We start from the raw sequence: 24,659 nt of genomic DNA, 5'->3' as shown, positions 1-24,659 counted from the left end.
TATCTGTTTTGTAATATTACACAAATGATTACACACTTAATAATGTAACTATTGTTCCTAATTCCTACTATTTCATATCAACTCACTATATGGACACACACCTTCTCCACATAATTCATATGGTATATTCGTCTAGTCGGTAGCATCACAAAGATTTTCCAAATATCTCATTCAACATTGCCGGTGTCCACTACACGCATTTCGGCCTTGTGCGTGTGATACGGATACATGGAATATCACTCTGTCGCGTTGTAATCAGTACCTGTAGCCTGATGTTCGTCAATTTGGACGTATACGCTCTAGTTTTAAATATTAACTACCAAGTCGGGCAATACTGGGTGGTCGACGCTCTGGAGTAGGGTGTGTTTGCGTCGATATTAGTACCGCAATGCGGTCGAACTGCGCATTACGCAGACGAGGGAGTACCGTCACGCGTAGTCGGCATACGCTTGCCGAGTTGCTTGCGTGATTCGGTTACTCTCCTGTGTATCTGATTACGTAGTGTTTGAATGACGTGTTGAATTGATCCAGCATGACTTCGCCGTACACAGCCAAAGAGTGTAGTACGGCCAGACCTGGACATCACTTGAATCATGCTTTCGAAAGCATTAAAGCAGGCTTGGAATCCAAAGCATACCGTATTTGTAAGAAGTGCAGATATAACCTTGTTTCAAGACACTTTTGGTTCTACATCACTATTCTGTGTCTATTGCAGTACGTAGGACCTAATCTTAAGGGCTACCTAGGAGATGTGCGATATCCTAGGATCATTTCCCCCGTATATGCATATTCAGAAGATAACGTTGTTACCATAGATTCGCGATTAGATGTACTGTCACTTGACGAAGACTATAGCCCAACTGACCGTGAGTTCGTGACAATGAATAACGTAAGTCTAGCACGTACATCAAATCGCTCTCTATGGCCTTGGAATGAAGATACAGGAGGGCATATCGGCTTGGTCATCTTGGATACCGAGGGTCTAGCTTATAACACAAACTTCTCACGCAATGTGTTATGGGTCACCCGATTAACAGATAACCTACTAAACGTAAGGAAGCCGAATGTACAAACTACGCAAACCGCTTGTGCCTTGAATAGCATTCCCATCGACAGCTCTGCGGATACAGCCGAGCGCAATTGCCAGGCTAATGGCACGGATACCACAAGCTACGCGCGTGAAAGTACGCGACGTCACAGCATGCGGCATCTGGTACCCAGCTATGACGGATTTGTCTATTGTGTCAACGAGAGTGGGCATCACCAGTTGCTCCACATCCACGTTCGTGATATTGTAAACTTCACACCGTTCCGCACTCCGCTGCTGGATGGAGTATACCTGGAAGGATCACGCTATTCGTCGGTAATGGCACTGGATTTTGAAACTGGCAGTTACATAGCTCGGCATCCCAACGGAGTGTCGGTGACTAACGACGTGGGACCTATACGTGACCCCGGACCTGACGGTTGCAACCTGCAGCAACTGCACATAGCATATACCGATTGGACAGTGCGTGCATTTGACGATAAGACGCACGACGAGTTGTGGAGTTTTAACTGGCGTGAAATAGGCGCTGTGAATAGTGAAAGCACAAGCCCACCAATAATTGAACGGATACGTGATGTTATCCAAGTTGAAGGGAAGATACTAAGTATACAGTATGAAGAGGATGGTGATAGTTATCGCGAGTACATGAACTTCCCATTTGATATCGCGGCTGTTTTCGCTGTTATAAACCGACCGAATGACGATATACTCACGCTTCAGTTGGTTGAACGTATAGCAATACCGCCTCCAGCAGCGTTCCTCCAGAATTCCTCGAATAAGGGCTTTGAACCCATAAGACTCACTAGTTCAAGTTATTTTGGTACCAGCATGCTATCTGTTAGCAATGGCGTGATTGACGTTCCGAATATGTGGGATGTAGGAGCACGACTGGGACCGGATACAGGTAGCGGCCGGCTAATAGAAATCAAGGTAGTTGACCCACTGCACTACACCTCTGATACACGCCTGGAGCCCCTGACAATATCTCAGGCTGCACGGTTACGGTGGCGCCATATGAAGTGGCACTATGTCATGCGATGCTGGATCGTTCTTTTCATATTCGCGGTGATAGTCACGTGTCTAAGGCTCCTGAGACACTGTATCAATACGAAGTCGAGATTTATCATATCCTGGCATAGAATTCCATTTGCTGATATCATATCTAATTACGCCAGTATGATCATTGGCGACATTGAGAGACGTGCTTTTGAGGCCACTGAACGAGTGATATACAACGTGGACCACTTGAGTCCAATGTACTCCGTTGATACCGTGTGCCGTACGTTTAATGTGCCACTGGGTATACTCAACTTTAACGAGCGTTCCACGCCGGCGGCGCAATTGCTTAACTTGATATCACCCAGTAGTCGCCGGTCGTTGGCCGCCCAGAGTACCGAGCAGTCATTAGGGCAGGAAGTGAATAATACTACGGAGCTCAGTGCAACAGTGGCTGAATCGAGTATCCAGGATGCAGCTAACAATGAAGATGATGTTACCCGTGATGACGAACTGCAGCATATATCCGTTGTACCAAGCGGAACGCCTCTAGCGGGATTCCTGGAAAATGGACGTTTCCTAAGGACATTTGACTGTATCAAACTACTTGGTAAAGGTGGATTCGGATCGGTATACCGCGCTCAACATAAGCTTGAGCCGGGTAATCCCACTTATGCCGTGAAGTTGGTATTGCTACGACTGAAGGCTTCTGAAGGGTTGACATCTAAGCGGTATTTCAGGGAAATTGCGGCTAACCGTGAAATATCCAGCAAATATGTAGTGCGCTATTTCACCTGGTGGTGCGAGGAGCCGCATTTCCTCCCGCTGACTCAGTTGACCGCTGAGCTACAGAGTGCAGCAGCTACAAACGTGAAGCACCTGGTTGATAACAACTCGATCGATACCCATCGCACGAAGACGTTACATGGATTCATGGATCATTACCAAGATATGCTAAAGGAATTAGTAGCCCGATCGAGTGACGAGAGTGTTAACTCGGTTTTATCCGCTAACCGATATAACATACCAAGAGGCCCAATTCGACGTAGCCTTACGGTTATAGGCGAGCAGACGGATCAGTCACACTGCCCGAGTGTGGACAGCATGTTAAACGGTGCTTGCGCAATACCCTTTGAAGAGGAAAACAATCAAAGTGGATGCCCAGCCGATACACCGTCAAGCCAGGGTATAGTGTTTGCATACAGCCAAACTCCACAAATGTTGCAAAATAACCTAGGATTACGTGATATATCCAGGAAAAATAATATAGAACATGCATCACGCCATAAGGATGACGAAAAGTCATATCCAGTAGTGTTACTAATTCTCATGGAGCTGTGCCGCGGATTCACTTTGCGCGAATGGCTGAATAGACCTGAGCGAGATGATAAACCACTGGGAACAGTGATGTCCTCAGATGGAATACCGATTGAATTCGATTTATTCCGGCAGCTAATAAAGGGACTGCGTGATATACACGCTAACAACTTCATACACCGTGATTTAAAACCTGAAAATATATTCGTCGACCCGATAACAAACGCCTTGAAAATTGGCGATTTTGGTCTTGTCGGATTCATATCACAATCTACGCGTGACACTTGCGACTCGCCACAGGATATTACATTGGGGCATGATCCACTGGAGTTGTACCAAGATGGTATTATACACCCTAGGGAGCTCCTGAGACCGGGGTCGTCTATACCGGAGCATATAATTGGAACTCCAGGGTACACCGCGCCCGAAGGAGGGTTTAACTGCTCTGAAAAGGCTGATATATACTCAGCCTCCCTGATACTACTCGAGTTGCTGTCACCAAGGTTCAAGACCTCTATGGAACGATTCGCCGTACTGGAGAATTACCGTAATGCAGGTACCGTGCCTGACTACATAGACGGTAAATTGACTCCGTGGCGAGAACTACTATGCGAAATGGGCCACAAGGTCCCTGAAAAAAGACCGTCAGCCATAGAGATACAAAAAAGACTAAAGAACATGGTATCTATGTGGTGCGGTGAAAACACGGTAACTAATTTATAGTATGTCTTAGTTTCAGTTAGACTTCTTTTGAGCGGCACCGCGGGGCACGCTGAGTAGTGGAATGCCGAGGTAGTCCATCACCTCCTTAATGGTCTTCGCGAATATATAGACAATGCAGGCGAAGCCATAAGCCGAAATGATGATAAGCAACTTGTGCATATCCTTGGAAGACAACGGTGCAACATGATAACCATACCTCCTTAAAACAATACCACCGTAGTAGTGAAGTAACAAAATGTAATGCGGTAGCAATGCAAAGTGAAATGCACGCAGCCTGCTGTGACCTAAAAGGCATACGATATTGTTAACACACATGATAGCGCAACAAGTTGAAGCAAAGAGGCATGCTGCTATCCGGAATTTGGATGGCAATATAAAAGCCATGTAATATGATGACGAAGCATGTAAAATGGCAGATGACATGAAAACGATATACCTCAACTTGTGACGAGTGTCCCTTAAAAGACTCATTACGCCCATAATACCCTCGTAATATGCCATGGCGGCTATGACATACATAGTAACCATCTCCAAATCTACAAGGCGAGGAGTGTACTTAGAAAGCCAGAGGATGTAGTCATTACGGCCAAACACCTTAGTCAAGGGCATGTTCAAATATGGTCTTGTGTAGTATACCATCAACTGAAGGCCTATCATACCAAGGTTGGTTTCAGTTACACCAATAATACCGTTAACATGAGAGAACGTGGAAAACTCACTCTCCCTCCATACAGTGCATAGCACGTGAATAGGTGAGATAGCGCACATCAACATAACAGTTAAACTGAAACCACCTGGGTATATGGCAAAACACATATAAGGGTAAAACACAGATACCACAGCATCAACACCATGGTCAAGTAACTGACCCACTGGAGAACTCATACCGAGTTTACGAGCCTGCTTGCCATCTATGCCGTCCAGTGTCTAGACATTATGTGACACAAGCGCACTACCTACCATGTACAGAAGAATACAACCAGCAATCATCAATGGAAGCCATTCAGGTGTCTTGCTGCTTTCCAAATTAGGAATGTATGCCAAAATGCAATAGTTCATGGCAATAAGACATAGCGTTCCACTGAGAGTTATCACATTAGGTGATATGAACTGCATAACAAGTTAGAATTGACTACACACACACTTACTCTCGGAATCAAGCTAGCGATAGGATTCCACCATATTACATTGATCAGACAATCAAGCTTAGTTGAACCGCCCGATTGAAACTTATAGTCCTTCAGCTTAGGCATATTCGCCTTCGGTATCATTCGTGTAAGGCTTTCCATGGTATATACAGCAGCCTTCCACACTCAAAGTTGATGTAATAATGCTCACAGCATATCACAGGTGATATGCATCACATGTATTACGTATATACAGAAATTATGTGCAGGGATTGCTAAGTGTTCCCGGACAGTGTTACACCGGTGTCTATGCGATGTAATTCGTCCCTGGGCTACATATAGCTGCACACCCCTATATATTCCTATAGATAAGTTATATAATAGACCTATTGTGTATGTTGAATATAGTAAATAAAATGTGTTACGGTTATAATATTGCTCCTGGAACGTAGCCCCATGATGGCGTATAAAATATGGAAGATGAATGGCACTAAAACACCAATTTTGGTTCGTTTACCGTCCTTCACTGCTATAGAAACAGCAGTGTGTATACTGTGTGCAGTTGCAAGTGCACTGCGGCCTGAAATGTATACAGGATGGTGAAGAAGGATTCGACCGTTGTTTCCGTTGAACTCGCGTCTTTACCGACAACTAGTAAACTCAGCATAAAGGTATGTTGTAACCATTGATCTAGGGATGTTTACTTGTCATTGATTTTTGTGATATTGACTCTTTTTTACTGGATTACTTGACACAAGTTTTCATATGGATTGCAGTTGTTAGGATATTTTTTGTGCTCTAGTGTATTCCATTTAGTGTAATAATGCACTCTATAGTAGTATTAAATACTTGATGCTATATTTCACTATTCACTTTTTCCCTAGAACTCTGTTGTCAACCCCGCGAGTGCTTCCACGCCAGTTGATAAGGGACCGCCAAAAATATGGCGACAATGCCCATTTCGTAACCCTGCAAGATCAGATGGACTAGTACTCAAGCACTGGAGGCAATTGACTCGGGCAGTGGAGCCTCGCCAGGTAAAGGCCAATGATCCTTTGGAACTACGAGAGAAGTATGCTGCAACGCTGGATTCTAATCTCACTAGTACGCTACCGCGAGTTGATGAGGAACTAAACGTGTCTGACTCATATCCATTCGCTAAGATAGCACCCTCCATTAAAGTATATCGCTACTCCGATGACTTCTATCGGTACCACATTAGTGACATGGACCCGTCGTGGTCCAAGGAGGAAACTGATCTGCTGTTTGATCTCTGCGAGATGTTTGAACTACGTTTTGTGGCTATACACGATCGCTTCAAGTGGCGTAAGGATATAACAATAGAGAAGCTAAAACAACGGTACTACTCCGTAACCAGGCGTATTATTGAATATGGATTCGAGGAAAGGATGAAAGCTGAAATGAGTAAAAACAATAATCCAACACATCCCGCTATAGTAGCATTGCGTGATGAAGCGTCTCGCCACCCATTGCTCAAGTTTACGTATAACATGGAACATGATAGAGAACGCAGAGAAATGCTAGAGCGCAGTTACCGTGTAACTGACGAGCAGAAAGCTGAGGAGGAGCGTCTTCTAGAGGCAATTAAGGACGCCGAGGCCTTGGTAAAGAAGGAAGAGAGAAAGAAACTTGAACTGAGGAAGTTCAAGAAGAAGTTTGGTATAGTCGAGGATATCATAATGGTACCAAATATGGATAATTTGAATACCAAGGAGGTTTGGCTCGCTAGTGAGATTATTACCACCTACAAGGCACAGCTTTCCCAGAAGCACAACGATGCGGTTGACGAAATGTTAACTGCACTAAATGTACCAACACCGGTTATATCGTCCCGCGCAACCAATGAACTCTATTGTGTAGTGCGTGGTGATGCTGCTATAATGATCAACATGGTCAACAAGGTAGACAGCCTAAAGAAGGAACTGGATTACTGGAAAACCACGGTTGGTCCGATAAATGACCATATGATCACACCTAAATTAAAGGATAAGATGGCATATCGTGAAGTTGGGGAAACCGTTTTCCAGACACCACGGACAATGATGCCTGGTGTTATGATGCCACAGCAAATGCCCGTGGCTCCACAACAGATGAGCACCGAGGAACCCGTACAAGCAACACAGGAGTCACATGGCAACGAGGGTAGTGGAATGGATAATGATCTAGCTAACGCAAGTTACTACCAGCAGCACATGACACGTCAGCGAATGATGATGGCCAATCAGCAAACGATGCCTCAACAACAGTCACCTCACCAGCAATCTCCACAACAGCAACCACCAATGCAACACCCACCTCAGTCGCCACAAGGTCAAATGCAGAATGCGCAGCAACAGGGTCATATGCAGGGACCCGTTGCCCACCAAGGTGGACAGCAAGCACCTCAACAAGGACGTCAAGTTGTTCAACCCATGTATGCTATGAAACCGCCATCAAGTGGTACTTCAAGTCCTCATGTCTACCCACAACAAAGCCACTATACACCAATGGCACAGCAACATATGGGCCAGCAATCGCCAATGTCCAAGCAGCCTGCAATGCCACAGATGCCTCAACATGGCATGAACCCTCAAATGATTAACCAACAACGTATGATGCAACAAAGGATGATGCAGTATCCGCAGTACCCTCAGCAGCAATACCAGCAAATGCGTATGAGGATGCCTGCGCAGGGAATGTACTACCCAAATCAAATGTATCAGCAGACACCCTATGGACAACTGATGCAACCTGGTATGCCAATGCAACCGATGGCAATGCATCAAATGGGACCTAACGGTCATATGCCTAACCAGCAGGCTATGAATGGACAACCACAGATGCAAGGTACCATGAAGTCACCCATACCAGATCATATGGGCAACCAAATGACGAATCCTAACATGGGAGCCCAAATGCAAGGGCAACATGGTAACGGACAATCCCAGCAAATGGGATCACACCAAGGTAGAAGTATGTAAACTTGGGGTACGTACACATCAAGTGGAGGTAGCCTTAAACACAATATTTACTACACATCGCTTATTAATGTAATATGAATAATAGAAATAATAAACGTAGCACGCAGCAACACGATGATCACGGGTCAAACCATCCGGCGAAGCTGCTGTACCTACCAGCAGAGCCATTTGATAACGTACAAGGCACAATCAAGAAATTAGCCGAGAAGGCATCGGAAAACGTATCAACATGGCGATCTAGACTTGAAAATAGAGTACTTAGCCTTAATTACGCAGCAAGGGAAGAGCCTACTTCCCTAGCAGGCTACCAACCTATACAATACACCGTTAGACACCCGTATTCCAAATTTTGTGGGCTTAGCAATCGAGCTGCTAAACGAGCAGGATTGCTAAAACACCCCAAAACAATACCTTATGAGCATGCAATCTTACTACATAACCTATGGACGGAGTATGTTACCGATGTACTGGGCAAACATACACAACCAGCACATATAGCAAGATCACTGGCACTGTGTGACCTCCAGGGAGCTATCATAGATATACAATCAAGCCAGTGCCCATCGTACGTAGGCGTCAAGGGCATCATACTAACCGAAACACAAAATGTAGGTACTCTAGATAGTGTTACCAATGTTATAGGCATTCAACATCGTAAAGCCAGACTCAAGCGTCATAACAGTGCTTAAAATAGGTACTGTATTCACCATTACATGGCAAGATTGGACATTCCATATCTACGGCTCACATCTTATCGCAACACCAGCACAGCGGAGTAAGCGGAAGCTTAAAGCCAAAGCTACATTGTAGCGTCATTGATATCGTCATTTACCTGATATCCGTCAAGGTCAATAGCCATACAATGCTGTACAGCATATGATAGACGCTGGAATAATATATCGGTACTGGAGTACCGAGGAACAAGTAAACGGAAACTGCACGTAGCCGCCGTAGGCAAACGCTGATCGCAATCCTCATTGTCCTGCGGTAATCATAGAAACACATTCTCTAAACTTACCCTTATCTGGTCGTACTCAACGTACATGTTCCACTCAATTTGACTCTGTGGCAGCCGCGAACGGCCACTAACAAAACGTAGGAATAATTGCAACATCCGATTGTCAAACCTAGCCAAGACATTGAATAAATCACGCTTCAGTTGTATAGAACTCGATATTGTATGACCACGTAAAACCTCTAGATCAATACGAGGGTCACCACAAACCATGAATTCCAGTAAGCGATGGTCAAGTAACATACGGAATCGACCAACAGGCAATACTGCATTGAATCCACGTAACAAATAGGTACATGCTACATCACCATGGGTCAATAACCAATGGGTTGCAAGACGAACGAATGTGTCTAGATTCTCTTGGTTAACGGCAATACGACTGCCACCCTCAAGTAGATCTATAGTACCTCCCTCAGGAGCAGCAAAGGTAAAGCATAGGTCACTGTATAAATCGGGATCCGGTGATACAGATAAACGATGTAAAAAGTCAACAGACATCTTGTCAAAATCTGATATGTCTCGTAAGCCTAAAGATACTCCTAGAAATTTCTTCCATACAACTGGATTTAGCGATACATTCAGTGGATTCATCATACAGACGCACATTGCAAAAAGACGGCCTAGAGCCTCATACATCGGGAATTCTATCGGGAACTCCCGGTGGCATGTCCTAGACATTAAGTTGCATACACAAGTACCGCCCATAGCATGGGATCCAGTACAACAACCACTTGAACACCAAATCGATGTATCACAACAATAGCCATTATACTTGAATAGATCCGGTAAATTAAGCAATTTACTCAACATTGGGTGGATATTGCCGCCACTCTTCAGTAGGACTGTATCCTGGAATAGGCCGTGTGCTCCAGTGCTATTGGGACACTTGACACATCCGTTATCATGGGATCCAGTGTCCAGCGCACTCATGACCTCATTGCCTATTGAGCTTAGTAATTCCTGGAATGGACCACCGAAGTCAGTGGCACCTTCACCACGGAAAACAACCATAAAAGGACGTTGACCATTACGAGCACGTAATATATCAGGGTTACATCCAAGCAGCTGATAACAGCTTTGGTACCACAAGGTGCTCATTAACCCGGTACCGGTACTGGATAAACCACGAGATACACGAATTGTTACATAAGGACGCTGACGATTCACATTTGGACTCGATAGAAATACCTTGCTGTACATCTCGTTTATTAGGGAACGGCGTATTAGACACCGATTGTTGAAGTAAACACTCCAATGGACAGGTAACTGTGGAGGACCCAAGGATATACCATGTGATGTGTTATCGATACTCTCGGGCGTAAACTTTAGATTCTCTATGCTCCAGCATGGAGGCGCACTAAAGAATATTTCCGGGCTTGGGCATGTGAGATACTGAAGAGGCCTATAGTCCACTATGCCTTGGTTTAGTACAGTGCCAATAACTGGAGCCACAAACTTAAAGCATAAATTGACGTGCTCCAAATAACGTAAACGGTCAGTGACTAGAAGATAGCAAAATGCTGCAATGACACTGTTGCAACTGGCGAAAGTCACTGGTGATAGGAAGGGGTCCTGTATGTGGCTATTAGGATCATTCATGTCGGATACGTTAACAATGAACATTTCACCGTCGGAGCCCTGACTGGCAATATCGCCAATTTGCATCTTTTCAACCACAGCAGAAAGTTTAGCTGTAGGGATACTACCCGAACTGGTGCCCATAATAAACTCCTTGACGGCACTCTCATCCACTGTCAATGCAAGATGATGGAGTAACATGGAGAAATCAACATCAGTTAGTTCAGCGCCGGATACGTGGTCAACAACAAGCTGTTTCAGTTTAGACAGTGAGTCGACGAGTGCATTCAGGCCCAATGATATCCCATTCCATAACGGAGAATCCAAAGGTGGTAAACGACTTGCCAAGTCTGTTGTATTGCCACACTGCATTACAATAGCACATATCTTGCGCTTCAAGTGGCCTGAATTACTAAGTAAATCCGATATGGAATGCAATGCCATGTCTAGTTCCTTGGAGACACTGCGATTCAACGTGTGCCTAATTTTGTCAAATGTATACAACCCGTTGGTAACTTCCACGTCTATGCAGGTACTGGAAAAGAGGGGTAATGGGTAATCAGTATCCGTCTCTAAGACAGAGTTCCCGGGGTTGTCGAGGTAACGACTTATGGCGTTACCACAACTAAGGGCAAGGTAGTCAGTAGTGAAGAGAGAGTACTGGCATTCCAAAAGAGGGGTGCCACTTAATAATGTAGTGTACCACTGTAAAGTTGTAATAGATATACGGTTATCAGAAGGATCACGGAATGGCAATGATGGGATATTTAAATGCTCACCAAAAATACTGTGCTGTAATAACTTAGTTACTCGATGCTCGAAGGATATGAATGATACTAGAGCATGATATCCTGACATGGTACTCAACTGCCTACAAAAGTCAGTACATAGCTGGCAAAAGGTAGATACTCCATTGCTAAGCTTCCAATCTCGAAATTGCATTATCTCATCCACAAAAGTTAACAGAACCGATCGTAGACCGTGAATTAAGTCGCTGTTTGTATCGATTTTAACAGGAGATAAATATATATCCACAGGAAGAGGAATATCGGGACGCGGTGATGATACGGTGCCCCCTGGACCTATTCCATCTGCACGCATTAGAAGTGATAAACCAATACTCCGACAAGCATTAATGATACCATCCCTTATATTATCCAAACCATGCTCGATTAAAGATAAATCAGGTAAATATCCAAGAAGCTCATTAAATTGACTCACAGAAGCATGAGGCTCGGCATATATGTCAATATTGTCAATCACTAAACTGGTCAGCTCAAAGTGGTTGGTTGTAGTAGCATCTTCACACCCAAAAATCAAATTACTGCCACCAAGTAAACCAGGCCATAAGTGGCTTGCACAAGGGGCAACGTACATCGACTGCTGTAGGTTGTACTGATTAATCACAAATTTACATAGAGGTATCATATCCTTGAGGTGGTAAGGTAATAAATCTAATACCGTGGAGCCAGCTCCGTTACGGACTAATATGTCAGCACCAAATGCCAGGAGTACTTGGACTGTTCGTTGCACGGAATGAATGCGCACGGCAGCAGGGTTGTGATTGGCACATTCCATCAATGCGTGCATAATACCAGTATTACCATAACTGTCCCTATAGTTGACATCAACGCCGTGGAGTGTTATGAGATAAGATATTATCATGGTACAACCGTGACGAGCGGCAGCCATCAAAGGACTCTCAGAACCTGAACCACAGGGACTGTCAAAGTTAACCCCTGGAACCAGTGATATGTAACGTAAGATCTCGCATCGATTCAATAAGCAACATACATACAAAGCATTGTAATTGTCATATGGGCCGCCAGGATAATTAACAGACAATGGTACCTCAAGCAGTGAGCGGGCCTGTGTTATATCATGGTACTTGAGCTGACTCAATATACGATGTACGCACATGACCTTGTTGTCAATAATGGCATTGAACAATTCCAAATGTAGCTTAGGGATATCCAGGTAATCAGCGTGTTTGCATAAACAAAAGTCTATGCGGCCTATTTCACAGTAATCCAACAAAGGGTCATAAAAACGACGAAAGTCTAGTACCATACGCACGTCGTTGTTTAGTATAAATAGTAGTGATAACAGACCAGGTACAAATTGTAATGATACCAAGTCATCGCGATCATATCCTATACCACAGAATTTAGCATAACGAGTACGAACTACAGTGGAACCATACAATGGGCAGTCAACGGGAACCTCGACAGTGCCATTAGCAAACCATAGAAACCTGAGGCCTAACCATTCGAGGCCTATGTAAACATCTGGATGTGAACTCTGAACACGTAATGACGCCACAAATGGTAAAGCCATATGAGATGACATCAAGTCCAGATCTACTATACCAGAATGGTCATATACACATAAGAGGTCAAACATGTCCAAGTGCTTGCCTGAAGGTGAATCTGCCAAATAGGAGCAGTTGCTCATGGATATACCCGGACGAAATGGTAATTGTACCTCCCGGTAACTGTCACAGTCCTTTATAGACAAGGATGACGGTGAATAGATACAGTAACATAGTTTGCCAACACAAACATTCAGCATACTACGAGCTACAAGTACGTCTTCCTGGTAATCCAAGTCGGGGTGCAATACAACTATATAGGGACGTAGGAGTTCAGCTTCATGCGGCAGTTTTATAGTTACCGACTGCAAACCGAATTCCCAAACAACGTGGTCACGATATACCATTTGGGATACCCGAACGTCTTCCTCAATTTCCACGTATAATAAACAACCTTCTAGGTGTACCTTGGGGCACGAAGTGGTCAGGTTATACATACCACTGGTAACAAAACCTATGCGAATCCGGGCGCCGTAATGTATATTGCCAACATCACGATGTACCACTAGAACCGGCACTATACACAACTGTCGCATCTTGTTGAATGGTAGTGGGTCGCCACGATCTACGTACACAGGCTTGCCATTGCTCAAAAGTAAATGGACATCAGGATGTAGCACTGATTCACCAATTAAATGGAGACACTCACGGTCGTGATATAACAAAACACGAGTCCTGTGCTTGACGTTGAAACTTAAGCAAAGACTGCGAGATCGAGATGATTTGACGAAGACGGGGTTCATCAGAGTGTCACTGTCACCTATACGATATTGAGTCGGTACAGAGCTAGACACTGTGAATTCAGCAGGAATATGTAGTATATGGCGCATGTAATTGTCATTACCAATCCCAGAACCTTTACCAACCGAGATGTAATGAGCCATAGCAACCATATCATCAACATCGAAGTAAGGATCACAACCATACTCCATAAGAATAGATAGTGATGTGGCGAAAGAGTGGATTAATACAGCTGTCCAGTATTTTGTAGCATGTTCCTCAGATGAGTAATCAAAGTTAGTAAAGAAATCTAGATCAGATACATTGTAATATGAGCATACTCCATGGTAACGACGTAAAGCACTGGTGGCGCAATATTGAGTTGTCATTATCATCTGTGATCGGTCGCCAGAGGGTGCTATCCAATATGTTAACCTTGAAGCTACAACGGCTAACTTGCAGGGTAATGCAGAACAGTTGATAAATAGTAGATGTAGCAATGACCACGTGTAACCAGTGACAAACCTACGCCTAATTAAACCGCTGCAGCATGGATGACGTTGTAGAATGTCTAGTAGCCAGTATATGACATCACATGTACCGATCATAGACTCTGTGTCGTGAATTAGCATTGCCACGCAATAAATAAGCTCGGTGTAAAGGACGTTCAGGATACGGTTCAGGTGCGATGAACTGCCCTCTAGGTATAGCAGTCGCTGCAGAGAATACAAAGGATCGACACTACATGAATACTGGTCTATAGCAGAAACGGATACTTCACGAGCTGTATATACCCAGTGCCAATAATCCGGTCCATTGGGGTCATAAAATATGCCAAAATGCTGAATACAAGAGCGGATCAACTCGATACACTGAGTGTCTTCCAGGCTAATCAATCGATCGATGAAGTAATCGGGGCATGCCGCTACTAAAATCACCAACAGATCGTATACATCTGACTTCAGAATATGATCACCACGAGATAGTCGGTAAAAATGACGACTAGCTCCAGGATTGCGGATTCCACTGTGGAAGTTCTTGTCAAAGGTACCGAACATACGACTGTTATGAGCCAAACGATCTATACGCTTACCGTCAAGTGAACACATTTGAGGCATATTCAAACGACGGGATTCAACAGCTCTGTATATAGCCGACCACAACGTGTATAATGCGACGTCGTTTGGCATCGACTCGCTACGACTATTAAGACTAAATGAATCCAGGTCGCTATTGTCGTCGCCAATGTCAATCCCAAGCATTGATAGCAGCGTAGAGAAGCTCTCTTCTGGTATATTCCCCGTAGCCATATCACCGGTACCAATCAGCTTATATGCCAGCGAGAATAGTTTGTCTACGCTGTCACTAAATGAACTCATGGGATCCATGGTGTCAAATACACATCCCTTCTCAACAAGAACCTTGCCTAGAATAACGCAACATAATAACGCGGCACTGCCAAATGCTAATAGGGTAGCACGTGAACCAAGTTCTTCTGGCTTAGATAAGTTGGCACAAGTATCCGGGTTAAACAGATACAACAAACTATCTGTGATAGCAGGAACTGATAACAGATCAGATAGGGATTCAAAAAGTTTGCGGCAACTCTCAGCAGTTAACTGACTACAGCATGAATCAGTAGTTGAACTAGAACCTAATAGCCAAGGAAGCTTGAAGTTCATAACAGTGCGAGACACATTGTCTAGATTAGTTTTCCAACGGTCGCTGTCAGTGTCACAACCCAAAACGGCAAGCCAACTGTAACTTTTACGAATGAATATCAACTCGTCGGGGCCTGGCGTAACCTTAGTTAATAAACAATTATAAACCGATTCAAAAGAAATGCACATCTGGGATACTAACTCAAGCTTCAAACCACTGAGTTCAATGCTCTCGGACCAAAATAATGATTGATACAGCTGTATAGACTCCGTAAACATAGTAGCCGATGTAATGTCAATCAAGCCATGATCGAGATTGAGGATATCTGTCCATGTAGTATCTGCATAAAGCCTTGACAAATGGTCATACGTATTACCACTGTCCAGTGGTACGTCGTAACCAACGTTCCAATCACTGGTGAGTACTAAGGCAGATGGCATTTTATCCGGTGGATCAATATATGGACGGTCATCCATAGGATCAATTGACAACTCATTCAATTCTGCCCAGGTTAGGCGATCGTTAGCCGATGCATTGCCAGTTCGGCGGTGCGCAACCGGAATTGAAGGTTGACGTACTACATTTTCAGTAGCTGAAACACCATCAGCAGCAGTTAGTGATATGTCAACATGGTGATCAGAAGCGGTATTACTACGGAATGTACTCAAAGTTTCACGACTCACAACACGACCACTGCTACCAGCAGGAGTGTCACTAAAACCATTGTAAACAATAGTCTGAGGATCCTGGAATATAAATACCAAACTCATGCGACGTAAGGGGTCACTCTGACTAAATGGGTCATAAACAACCTCAAGAACTGATCCTATACTGTTACCACCAATCAATAACTCAGTACGTAAACAAACCTGACCGTCATCACGTTGATCAATAGCAAAAGAAGCAGCGAGAATGTCACCCACACGGTAGTTTATAGTAGCAGCAAAAACATCATGGGTAAATGGTAACGAGCTCGATGTCATAAATCCAACAACGTCATTACGAACGAATAAGTCAGTAACCGAACCAAAAATACAATCCGCAGGAGCAACAGTTATACCAAAACGACCAGATGATAATATAAAAAAGTTTACACTACCATGACTACTAGTAGAAACCATATCCAAAGGAATACGAAATAGAACAATGCCGCCCATATCACCAGCACGAGTTACATGAAGAGATGTACCAGTAATCTCGGATTCAAAATCAGCAGAATTGTTATGCGCGACGAATTCAGCAGAATGAGGAAATGATGCAAAAGGGTCTACCTCTTCAGTTGTGCCCACCTTTGAATCGGTATCGGGAGTTGAATAAGCAGTTTTAAATAACATCATTGCCGAATTAAAAACATACTCACGAGGACATATTTCCAATGGAGGAAGCCAACGATATAGAAACATACCATGCAACCCAGGTGATAACAACTCATCAACATCCTTCTCAATAGTGGAAATCACGTCACTGTGATCAGTCAAAGACTTGTCACACGCTCTGCGAGTACAAGCAGTGAATAGAGCGCAAAATGCAGGACCCAACCTAGAACATGATAATAAAGACTCTATTTGACCATAGCCTAGACTGAAGCTAGAAAGGATGCAACTCATAACATAGTGCGCCAAGTAGTAGTTCTTAGTAACGATAATTTCTGACGATAACCTAGTAACCAAGGACGTCCAAAAATACTCAACCTCGTTACGATATATCAAGCTTGTAGAGCATTTATTGCAGTTAGTAAACTGACCAGAGAATGTAACGTCATTGCAATCATCCTCAAGATTAGCACAGGTGTATCGATATGCCATACGATCTTCTTGAGGTATAGTTTCACAAGGTGCACACAAACTATTGAAGGATGATAACAACGAACAGTTATCGCGGAGATATGTAAGGATTAGACGAACCAAACAGGAAACAGTATCTATTGTGGAAACAGGACCGGTGCAGATGTAAATATTAGAATTGAACGTAACCCAAAGTAGAAATCGAACTAGAAAATGTAAATGGCTGCGCAACGGGTGTAAAGTGGCCATATCAGGATCATGACTGACAACGGACCAATTGGAACCACCCTTATCCACTTCAAGCTTGCCGTCCAAATGCTGTATTGCAACAGTATCTACAAAAGTAGAGTTGCCATCGCATTTGCTTAAGATAACGTTTATGCAAATGGGAAAAGTGTCGTTACGTAAATCAATACCAGATCCTTGTTCGCTACTATCCGTATTAAGCATAGATGCCTCCGTAATCACGGAGTCCGTAGTAGGGCACATGTGCCATAGTGAAATATCATTGGGTACATCTTCAAATTTTTTTTCTGAACTCTCTTTGCCAATATTGCTAATAGCATCACTCAGCTGAGTCAAGTTGATATCAGTGTATGAACATACACTAGTGGACCATAACAAATCTAAACGTAACTCAGGATTGTATACGGATTCTAACATGTCACATTTGCGCTTAACCCAGAGATATAAATATCCACGACGCACCCTTAATACATCGTACCTTACATATTTTGAACTCCATAGTGTTCGGAATACTTCCATTGCCGCATTACTAAAGGTTTGCAGTGCCATGTAGGATACGAAGACCATAATAATGGACCCAATGCCACTGGTAACGCCAAAGTTCAAACTACTGCCATCTTGGAAATTAGCACCCAAGGGGTGCAGTAGCGATAGCAGATAGCTAAAAATAGGACTGGCATACCGACTTTGAGCCATAGGATCTAGACCCAAGGAGTACTGGAGAACAAAAAATGGAAGTGATATACGAGCCCACATTGGTACATAGAGACCAATAGAACTAGATAGCTCCATGTTACATATACCAGAGGATAAATACCAACTACAAAGGCGTTCCAATACATACTCCTGAGAACGTAATATGATGTCGTGAAACAATGAGCCAAGTCGACATGGGTCGGTTATACCCTCTGAAGATAATACCAATACCATGTCGCGACATGTGGAGACTATGCTTGACCAAAAGTGAAGGCATACCTTATGAAGACCTTCAGAGCATAATATAGCAGAACCAACGTCAGGTCCGCATACTACGTCAACCAGAAGTTGACGACCATATACATAGGGATCCTCTGATGAATTCCCGATGCGGATGTCATTAATAAGCGTACTCAACACCTGGACACTAAGCCACATGGCATACCTACAAACAGTACTCACACGTTGTGAATTCAAATCAGCCTTGCAAATTGAGATATCCGGTCCATAAAGCAAAAATCGGGTAATATCCACAATAAACGGGGTTATTTCAATCGATCGATTGTCAGAAAACGATACACGAGTATATGACGATATGTTGCCGCCGTCCGTAGTACTACATCGGCGACTTGATGTACGCCGTCCTGCAGATCGCAAGCGTGTATACATATGACCAGAGGAATGAGCAGGCCCATTACCAACCTTATATTCACAAGATGACGAAAAAGATCTTCTAGAGCTACGATCCACTGATTTTTCTATAGTAAGTACATTGTCTAAGTGGAAACTGCCACATCTTGTGTTGTTAATCAACCAACTACACCGTGAAGTAATGTCTTCCACGTATTGCTCACGTAAATTAGCCATGCTCTGTCCCTCACTAAGTGAGGATAATATCAATGAATGCTTTGTCTGTAAGCGTTGTAATAACTGTAGAATGGCCTGAGATGACGTACGGACACTAAAGTCGATATGATTATACGTGCAACCAAGTAGATGGATAAAAACAGCTAGTATACCCAATTGACAACGCTCAAAGGATGGATGAACAATACGGAAACCGGGACCCAAACGAGCAATGGCTTCGGGATTACTTGACATAATCAACGATGCCCAGTGATGACTGGGATATGTATATCCCGATAACAGACCAGTATCACATCTCAAAGTACCGCTATCATAATTGATATCCTGTAACAAATTGATCAAACGGCGCAAACTGGTAACCAAATCGTCATTATTGTCCAAGGATAAATAACTACCGTGTAGTAACCATTGAGGAACCTCGCCAGAAACTGACTTATCCAGACCCTTGATAATGGCTAATGTATCAGTATACAAACCTTGAGGACAATCATTAAGATGTCTCCTAGAATATCCACGAGAATGCTTAAATAGAACTACTGAAAATTTACCCAAAAGGGAGACTAGTGAATGGAATTGAAGCACGACGTAATTCATAGGTATAGAGAAATCATTAAATTCCTTTGAATAACGCTTAATGCAAACCCAAATTTGCAATGTAACATGGAGAAGCGCAGGCAGTAACCTAATGTAAAAGCCATAAATTCGGTAAACCTGCCATCCGTAACCGTCAGCAACACCCACGCGCTCAAATAGCTCATATATGTGATCCATTATCTCAATCAATGATAAAGCTTGGATGAAGTTATAGAAACACGCGGTGAAAGGACTCATTAAGTCAGATGATAGCTCATGAAGATGTTTTGCAGCTAGAGTATATCCAACTTCAACATTCATGACCAACCGCGACATGATATACTCCAGGATAAGAACATTGTCCTTGTTAAATATTCTTTGTGTGTTGTATAAGCCGTTATTGGTACAATCAGCGGCAACATCAAGCAGTACATCATTACTCCAGTCGCAAAAACGATCCTTGTTTGTGTTTGGCGACGTTGTATTAACCAAACGATTTTGGAGTACAACAGAGCTATTCTCCTTGTGGCACTCCGAAATATTGAGACAAAGATAGAATACACCATGCTTTAGCAACAGTCGACATAAGAACAGTGGAACAAACGAAAGAGATGCCTCACCAGCATCTGATATTCGGTTCATATATTGACCAATACGAAAGCTGGTGGGCATTGGCAAAAAACGTACACATGAATCGCATGTATAATAGGGACTTGATAAGGCATCATTAGAGCTAGAGTGTTTGCCAGTACAGGGAATAGTATTTACATCACGTGAGCGAGAACTGTTTAATAGATATTGCCTTCCACTATCCAATAGCCGTTTAATCATATTCCACCAGATATTCTTAAAATCAATGTCCCCTAGTGAGCCTCTACAAAGTGAATGTGATGTATTAGGTAATAAAGCACGCTTTGTAAATATCTTTATGCAGTCGCTATTATTGAGGTATTCTAGGGCCTTCAAAATATAATTGTTACCTGCAATACCATCAGGCTTCGCATCATTCAAATCCACAGTCACTTGTAACAACTCTGACAATACTTCTAATCGAAGTTTGGAAAACATTTGAGTGAATATATCAACATTGGATCTAACGAAACATACAGCCGTCATGTTTATAGCGTGTGATAAATCGTCAATGTCAAATTGAAGGTGATAGGAGCCAATTTCAGTGGAATTCACGACTAGCGGTCTGAACCTCATACATTGTATATAACACGATGCCATTAGATCAAGCAAATCAGCCGGTATCTTGCTCCGCGCTGTAGGATTACTTAAAGATAGCCGCAACGTCGAAACTAATGATAGAATAGTCTGCGCCAATATACGCCATAGGGTCAAACTATTCACCGTATTGGACAACGCATAGTAATCAGAAGCTATCCTAATGCATTCAAATATGTGGGATAAATTCTCAAACATTAACCTGACGTATCGTAAGAAATCAGAATTCCAGCCATGTAAGTCACTAGAAAATCCCTTAAAGGCATAAAATATACGAGATGCACTATCGTGAAAAGTGGTTGTCACACGATACAAGAATAATGCACGCTCATATAACGATTCAAATAGTGACCCATTATAAGACATATTGCCGTAAGCAACATTCGTAGCTAGTTCACGCTTTATCATTTCACTACGCAATCCAGGTGATATATTCCAAGGCTCTTCAACATTCAAGCATCTGCTGTTATACTCAAATGTCATTAATATCGTATCAACAGACTTGTTTAAATCCCATGAAACACAGAGTTCATTTGTATAAAATCGAGTGCCGTTAAGATAAATTAACAGATTGCCATTGTAAAATAGAAACTCGAATCTATAACAACTGAGAGAATGTAGGTCTATTACAGCCAATGAGGAATCCAAAACTACCATCTGATGTCCATCCGATATGAATGATACCATATCCGATGGATTATCCCCTGATTTACGAACACATAAACGAAAACAATCAGTAGTAGTAGCAGGACCATTAACATCAAATAGACCACTGTCACTCATCTCGATGTCCAAAGACAAAACGTAACAACCTACTAACGGAACCGATGTCTCATACAACCTGTCACAAGTGCCACCATCAGAACATTCACGACCATTCAAAAGTAAAGGGTGGTGCAATGCAAAGTAGTCGAGATCCGCTAAACAGTCAAATGAACCTGATAAACGAGGTAACCAAAGTAGAGTGTCATTCTCCGATGAATCACTTTGGTTACATAAAGATCGTAAATCAGGAATCAAATATGTCTTGCAATAAGTCAAACAACATTGTAATGACTCACAGGGATTAGGATGGCGTATAGCAACGCAAAACATCAAGTCAATACAAAGCTCGAACAAAAATGAATGACGGTGCTTGTGCACAATGCTCAGTATCAATGCCAAATGATTCGATACAACATCATAGCATTCACGTAGAGTAGCTGATATTTCACAAGATGAACCCGAAACGAGCAAATGAGTCCATTTTTTATAGTCACAGGGACATAGTAGAACATCGTCTTGAAAACTTTTCAAATGGTTATTTAAAAAGTCATATAGCTCAGGGTCGTTCTGAGAATCAGCAGCCAATACAGTCTTCGTGAATGAATATGTGCTCGATGTGATTGTGGTCTTCAACCTTATGATCATGGACTCGAAACTTAACTTTAACCGACTTGATACATCTTGAACATCCGTGGAATCAATGTGATTGGTACGTCCCTTAGAATCCAGAGCATTAGGCCTTAGATGTAACGGACGACTTATATTGTCATCGCAGGGAGTGACGGCTTGACGCCGCCTCTTATGAAATAAAGATACCAAAGGCTCTACAGAAAACCCAAAATGACAAAGCTGTGAGCATAGGGCCTTGTAATATGACGTATCTGGATTATATAGAAGTTTGGAAAAAAGCTGCGTTCTATTCTTGATCAAAAACGATTGCGGGTCGTCAGTAAACTTAATAGATACACTTTTTAACGAGTGCTCCAGTGCGTCTTTGGCCCAGTCCCCTTCCGAATCACCGCAAGCGTGTTCAGCATCATTCGTAGTAAAATCATTTTCAGCACGATCGCCTGATTCATGTCGAATAGGTGGTTCATAGAGCAAAGTTAACGAGTTAATAGGCTGTGCGCGAGACCGTAACTTATATACAGCCTCGATATCTTTCTTATAACACTCGCATATCGTAGATAACAAAGAACCTGTGGCTGAACCACTAAAAATAGCTTCAACTAATCGATCGTTGTATTTCCTTATTACAGGCTGTATACCCTGGAATAAGGAAAATGTTGGCGCATCTAGGATATCGAAACTATGCCTGCAACGAGTTAAAAAGGTATACTTGCTGTATACCAGACTCCTAAACCAAAATAACTCATCTTCAACTGAAAATGAAGACGAAGTCAATGGTTCCCGGTCTATACCATCAACACCCGAAGATGATCTGCAGGAATCCGAAAATCTAAAATAAGTCATAACAACATCAAGAAGAAGTCAAACTGGCAAGTTAATTAAGGTAATGTGTATCAGATAACATAGAATAGAAATATACGTCTTTCCATATATTTAGATTGCTAAATAGACTTCATTTACAAAATGTTATAAAGTGTCTCTAAACTACCTAACATAATGAAGCAACGCGTAACCCAATAGAGCCACCCCGAAATGAACAAAATGGCATTAACTGGAGATATAGTATATCATACATAAAATAAACAGTATACAGCAACATATAGGAGATATATATGATTGATGTGTAACACATTTGATGTATAGTTACGCCAGCTAGCAATCATGTGTCTAAATAAAAGATACATACGGATTAGAAGCTCTAGCACGAAATGTAGAACGATTTATATATTTTAATGCTTCAAAAATGGAACGAATTTGGTATAACATTGGATTTTATGTAAATGTGTAAGTTGTCAGAATCATATCAAATCCGATTGATAATTAAATTTATGTTAAATTAGTGACGATATATGCCACAAAAAATGTTTTAAAAACAGCATATCAAAGCAAATATGCTAAACACTCTTGCGATATGTGTTGACCATAACGTGGTCAAAACCGAACTTCTTGTATATGTGCACAGCTACAGGATTGTCACTTATGAGGTCAATACGATTGCAACGTAATACCGATGTACAAAACTCTATGGCTGAATTCAGCATCCGTTGACAAATACCGCGATTACGATATGATGGATGAATAACAACACGCTCCAAACGACAGTCAAATGAACGACCTAAATGAGGCATAACGTAAATCTCCAAATAGCCAATAATCATGTTCCTACCCAGTGAAGAATTGCACTCCGCTGTAGAGGTATTTGCATCTGTATTGTCTCCCACAGGATTTCTAGGTTCCACATTAGACGCAGAACCAGATAAACATAAGACAAAAGGATAGTATGATGGATATCGTAGCATTCTTTCTACATACTCACGGTAGTGAATAATGGAGCAACGAGATAGCTGCTCAACCAATGGGCGAACCTCTAAATATTCGTCATAAGACTCCAACTGCTTAAACTTTAAACACAAACCGTCCAGCTCAAACTCCTCGCATATACCAGAATGACGGTCGAAGATACCTACATTCTCTCCACGTGTCTCCATATCCGCTTAAAGATAGAGAACACGATGTCACAAGCAAATCGATATATGCATTCCTGTATATAGAATAACTCATCTACACAAAAGGTATCATAGACACAATGAACAATTTGCTACAAGCATTAATAATGAATATTGTGAATCTAACCGTGGCAACAGAGAAGGTTGAATATAGACATTAAGTTGGTTGACATAATATTACACAAAAATTATACACACTACAGTATAAATACTTGAAATATGTATTAGATTATATATTTAGTTCTATATTAAAAGGAACGAAGAAATTGAAATGATAAACAACAACACGTAACAACATACAAGTGTCTAACACAACACAGACAAAAT

General features: G+C 42.4%; 6 protein-coding genes across 6 annotated transcripts; 3 read left to right on the top strand and 3 right to left on the bottom strand.

Moving 5' to 3' along the window:
- The first annotated feature begins 153 nt into the window (after positions 1–153).
- On the top strand, positions 154–4,104 carry BBOV_IV011370 (Protein kinase domain family protein). The gene has a single exon (XM_051767557.1). It carries the CDS (start codon positions 533–535, stop codon positions 4,082–4,084), a length of 3,552 nt encoding a protein of 1,183 aa, XP_051623362.1. The 5' UTR covers positions 154–532; the 3' UTR covers positions 4,085–4,104.
- On the bottom strand, positions 4,067–5,590 carry BBOV_IV011360 (CDP-alcohol phosphatidyltransferase family protein). The gene is made up of 3 exons (XM_001611006.2): positions 5,233–5,590; positions 5,045–5,194; positions 4,067–5,011 (listed from the first exon to the last, which is right to left on the bottom strand). Exons 1-3 carry the CDS (start codon positions 5,371–5,373, stop codon positions 4,097–4,099), a joined length of 1,206 nt encoding a protein of 401 aa, XP_001611056.1. The 5' UTR covers positions 5,374–5,590; the 3' UTR covers positions 4,067–4,096.
- A 117-nt stretch (positions 5,591–5,707) lies between these two features.
- Positions 5,708–8,237, top strand: BBOV_IV011350 (DNA methyltransferase 1-associated family protein). Its single transcript, XM_001611005.2, has 2 exons — positions 5,708–5,882; positions 6,096–8,237. Exons 1-2 carry the CDS (start codon positions 5,808–5,810, stop codon positions 8,190–8,192), a joined length of 2,172 nt encoding a protein of 723 aa, XP_001611055.1. The 5' UTR covers positions 5,708–5,807; the 3' UTR covers positions 8,193–8,237.
- Positions 8,238–8,241: 4 nt separating this feature from the next.
- BBOV_IV011340 (uncharacterized protein) lies at positions 8,242–9,037 on the top strand. Its single transcript, XM_051767145.1, has 2 exons — positions 8,242–8,800; positions 8,835–9,037. The coding sequence occupies exons 1-2, from the start codon at positions 8,267–8,269 to the stop codon at positions 9,000–9,002; spliced, it is 702 nt and encodes a 233-aa protein (XP_051623361.1). The 5' UTR covers positions 8,242–8,266; the 3' UTR covers positions 9,003–9,037.
- On the bottom strand, positions 8,952–23,269 carry BBOV_IV011330 (HECT/ubiquitin-transferase domain containing protein). Its single transcript, XM_001611003.2, has 2 exons — positions 9,211–23,269; positions 8,952–9,174 (listed from the first exon to the last, which is right to left on the bottom strand). Exons 1-2 carry the CDS (start codon positions 23,167–23,169, stop codon positions 8,992–8,994), a joined length of 14,142 nt encoding a protein of 4,713 aa, XP_001611053.1. The 5' UTR covers positions 23,170–23,269; the 3' UTR covers positions 8,952–8,991.
- Positions 23,270–23,670: 401 nt separating this feature from the next.
- BBOV_IV011320 (Acetyltransferase (GNAT) family protein) lies at positions 23,671–24,597 on the bottom strand. Its single transcript, XM_001611002.2, has one exon. The coding sequence runs from the start codon at positions 24,312–24,314 to the stop codon at positions 23,721–23,723; it is 594 nt and encodes a 197-aa protein (XP_001611052.1). The 5' UTR covers positions 24,315–24,597; the 3' UTR covers positions 23,671–23,720.
- Between the last annotated feature and the right edge of the window lie 62 nt (positions 24,598–24,659).

This window comes from Babesia bovis (genome assembly GCF_000165395.2).
Source record: "Babesia bovis T2Bo chromosome 4 map unlocalized Chr4_1, whole genome shotgun sequence".
Lineage (NCBI taxonomy): Eukaryota > Apicomplexa > Aconoidasida > Piroplasmida > Babesiidae > Babesia > Babesia bovis.
This window is presented reverse-complemented; position numbering and strand designations above follow the sequence as displayed.

Excerpts from the sequence above, each read along its gene's own strand:
- BBOV_IV011330 (XM_001611003.2), bottom strand. The coding sequence starts at position 23,169 with ATGACTTATTTTAGATTTTCGGATTCCTGCAGATCATCTTCGGGTGTT. Across the intron at positions 9,175-9,210 it reads TTGAGTACGACCAGATAAGG|GACAATGAGGATTGCGATCA; the intron begins GTAAGTTTAGAG and ends TGATTACCGCAG.
- BBOV_IV011350 (XM_001611005.2), top strand. The coding sequence starts at position 5,808 with ATGGTGAAGAAGGATTCGACCGTTGTTTCCGTTGAACTCGCGTCTTTA. Across the intron at positions 5,883-6,095 it reads CTAGTAAACTCAGCATAAAG|AACTCTGTTGTCAACCCCGC; the intron begins GTATGTTGTAAC and ends CTTTTTCCCTAG.
- BBOV_IV011320 (XM_001611002.2), bottom strand. The coding sequence starts at position 24,314 with ATGGAGACACGTGGAGAGAATGTAGGTATCTTCGACCGTCATTCTGGT.
- BBOV_IV011340 (XM_051767145.1), top strand. The coding sequence starts at position 8,267 with ATGAATAATAGAAATAATAAACGTAGCACGCAGCAACACGATGATCAC. Across the intron at positions 8,801-8,834 it reads TACTAACCGAAACACAAAAT|GCATTCAACATCGTAAAGCC; the intron begins GTAGGTACTCTA and ends CCAATGTTATAG.
- BBOV_IV011360 (XM_001611006.2), bottom strand. The coding sequence starts at position 5,373 with ATGGAAAGCCTTACACGAATGATACCGAAGGCGAATATGCCTAAGCTG. Across the intron at positions 5,195-5,232 it reads TCGCTAGCTTGATTCCGAGA|TTCATATCACCTAATGTGAT; the intron begins GTAAGTGTGTGT and ends CTTGTTATGCAG. Across the intron at positions 5,012-5,044 it reads GTTGTATTCTTCTGTACATG|ACACTGGACGGCATAGATGG; the intron begins GTAGGTAGTGCG and ends CATAATGTCTAG.
- BBOV_IV011370 (XM_051767557.1), top strand. The coding sequence starts at position 533 with ATGACTTCGCCGTACACAGCCAAAGAGTGTAGTACGGCCAGACCTGGA.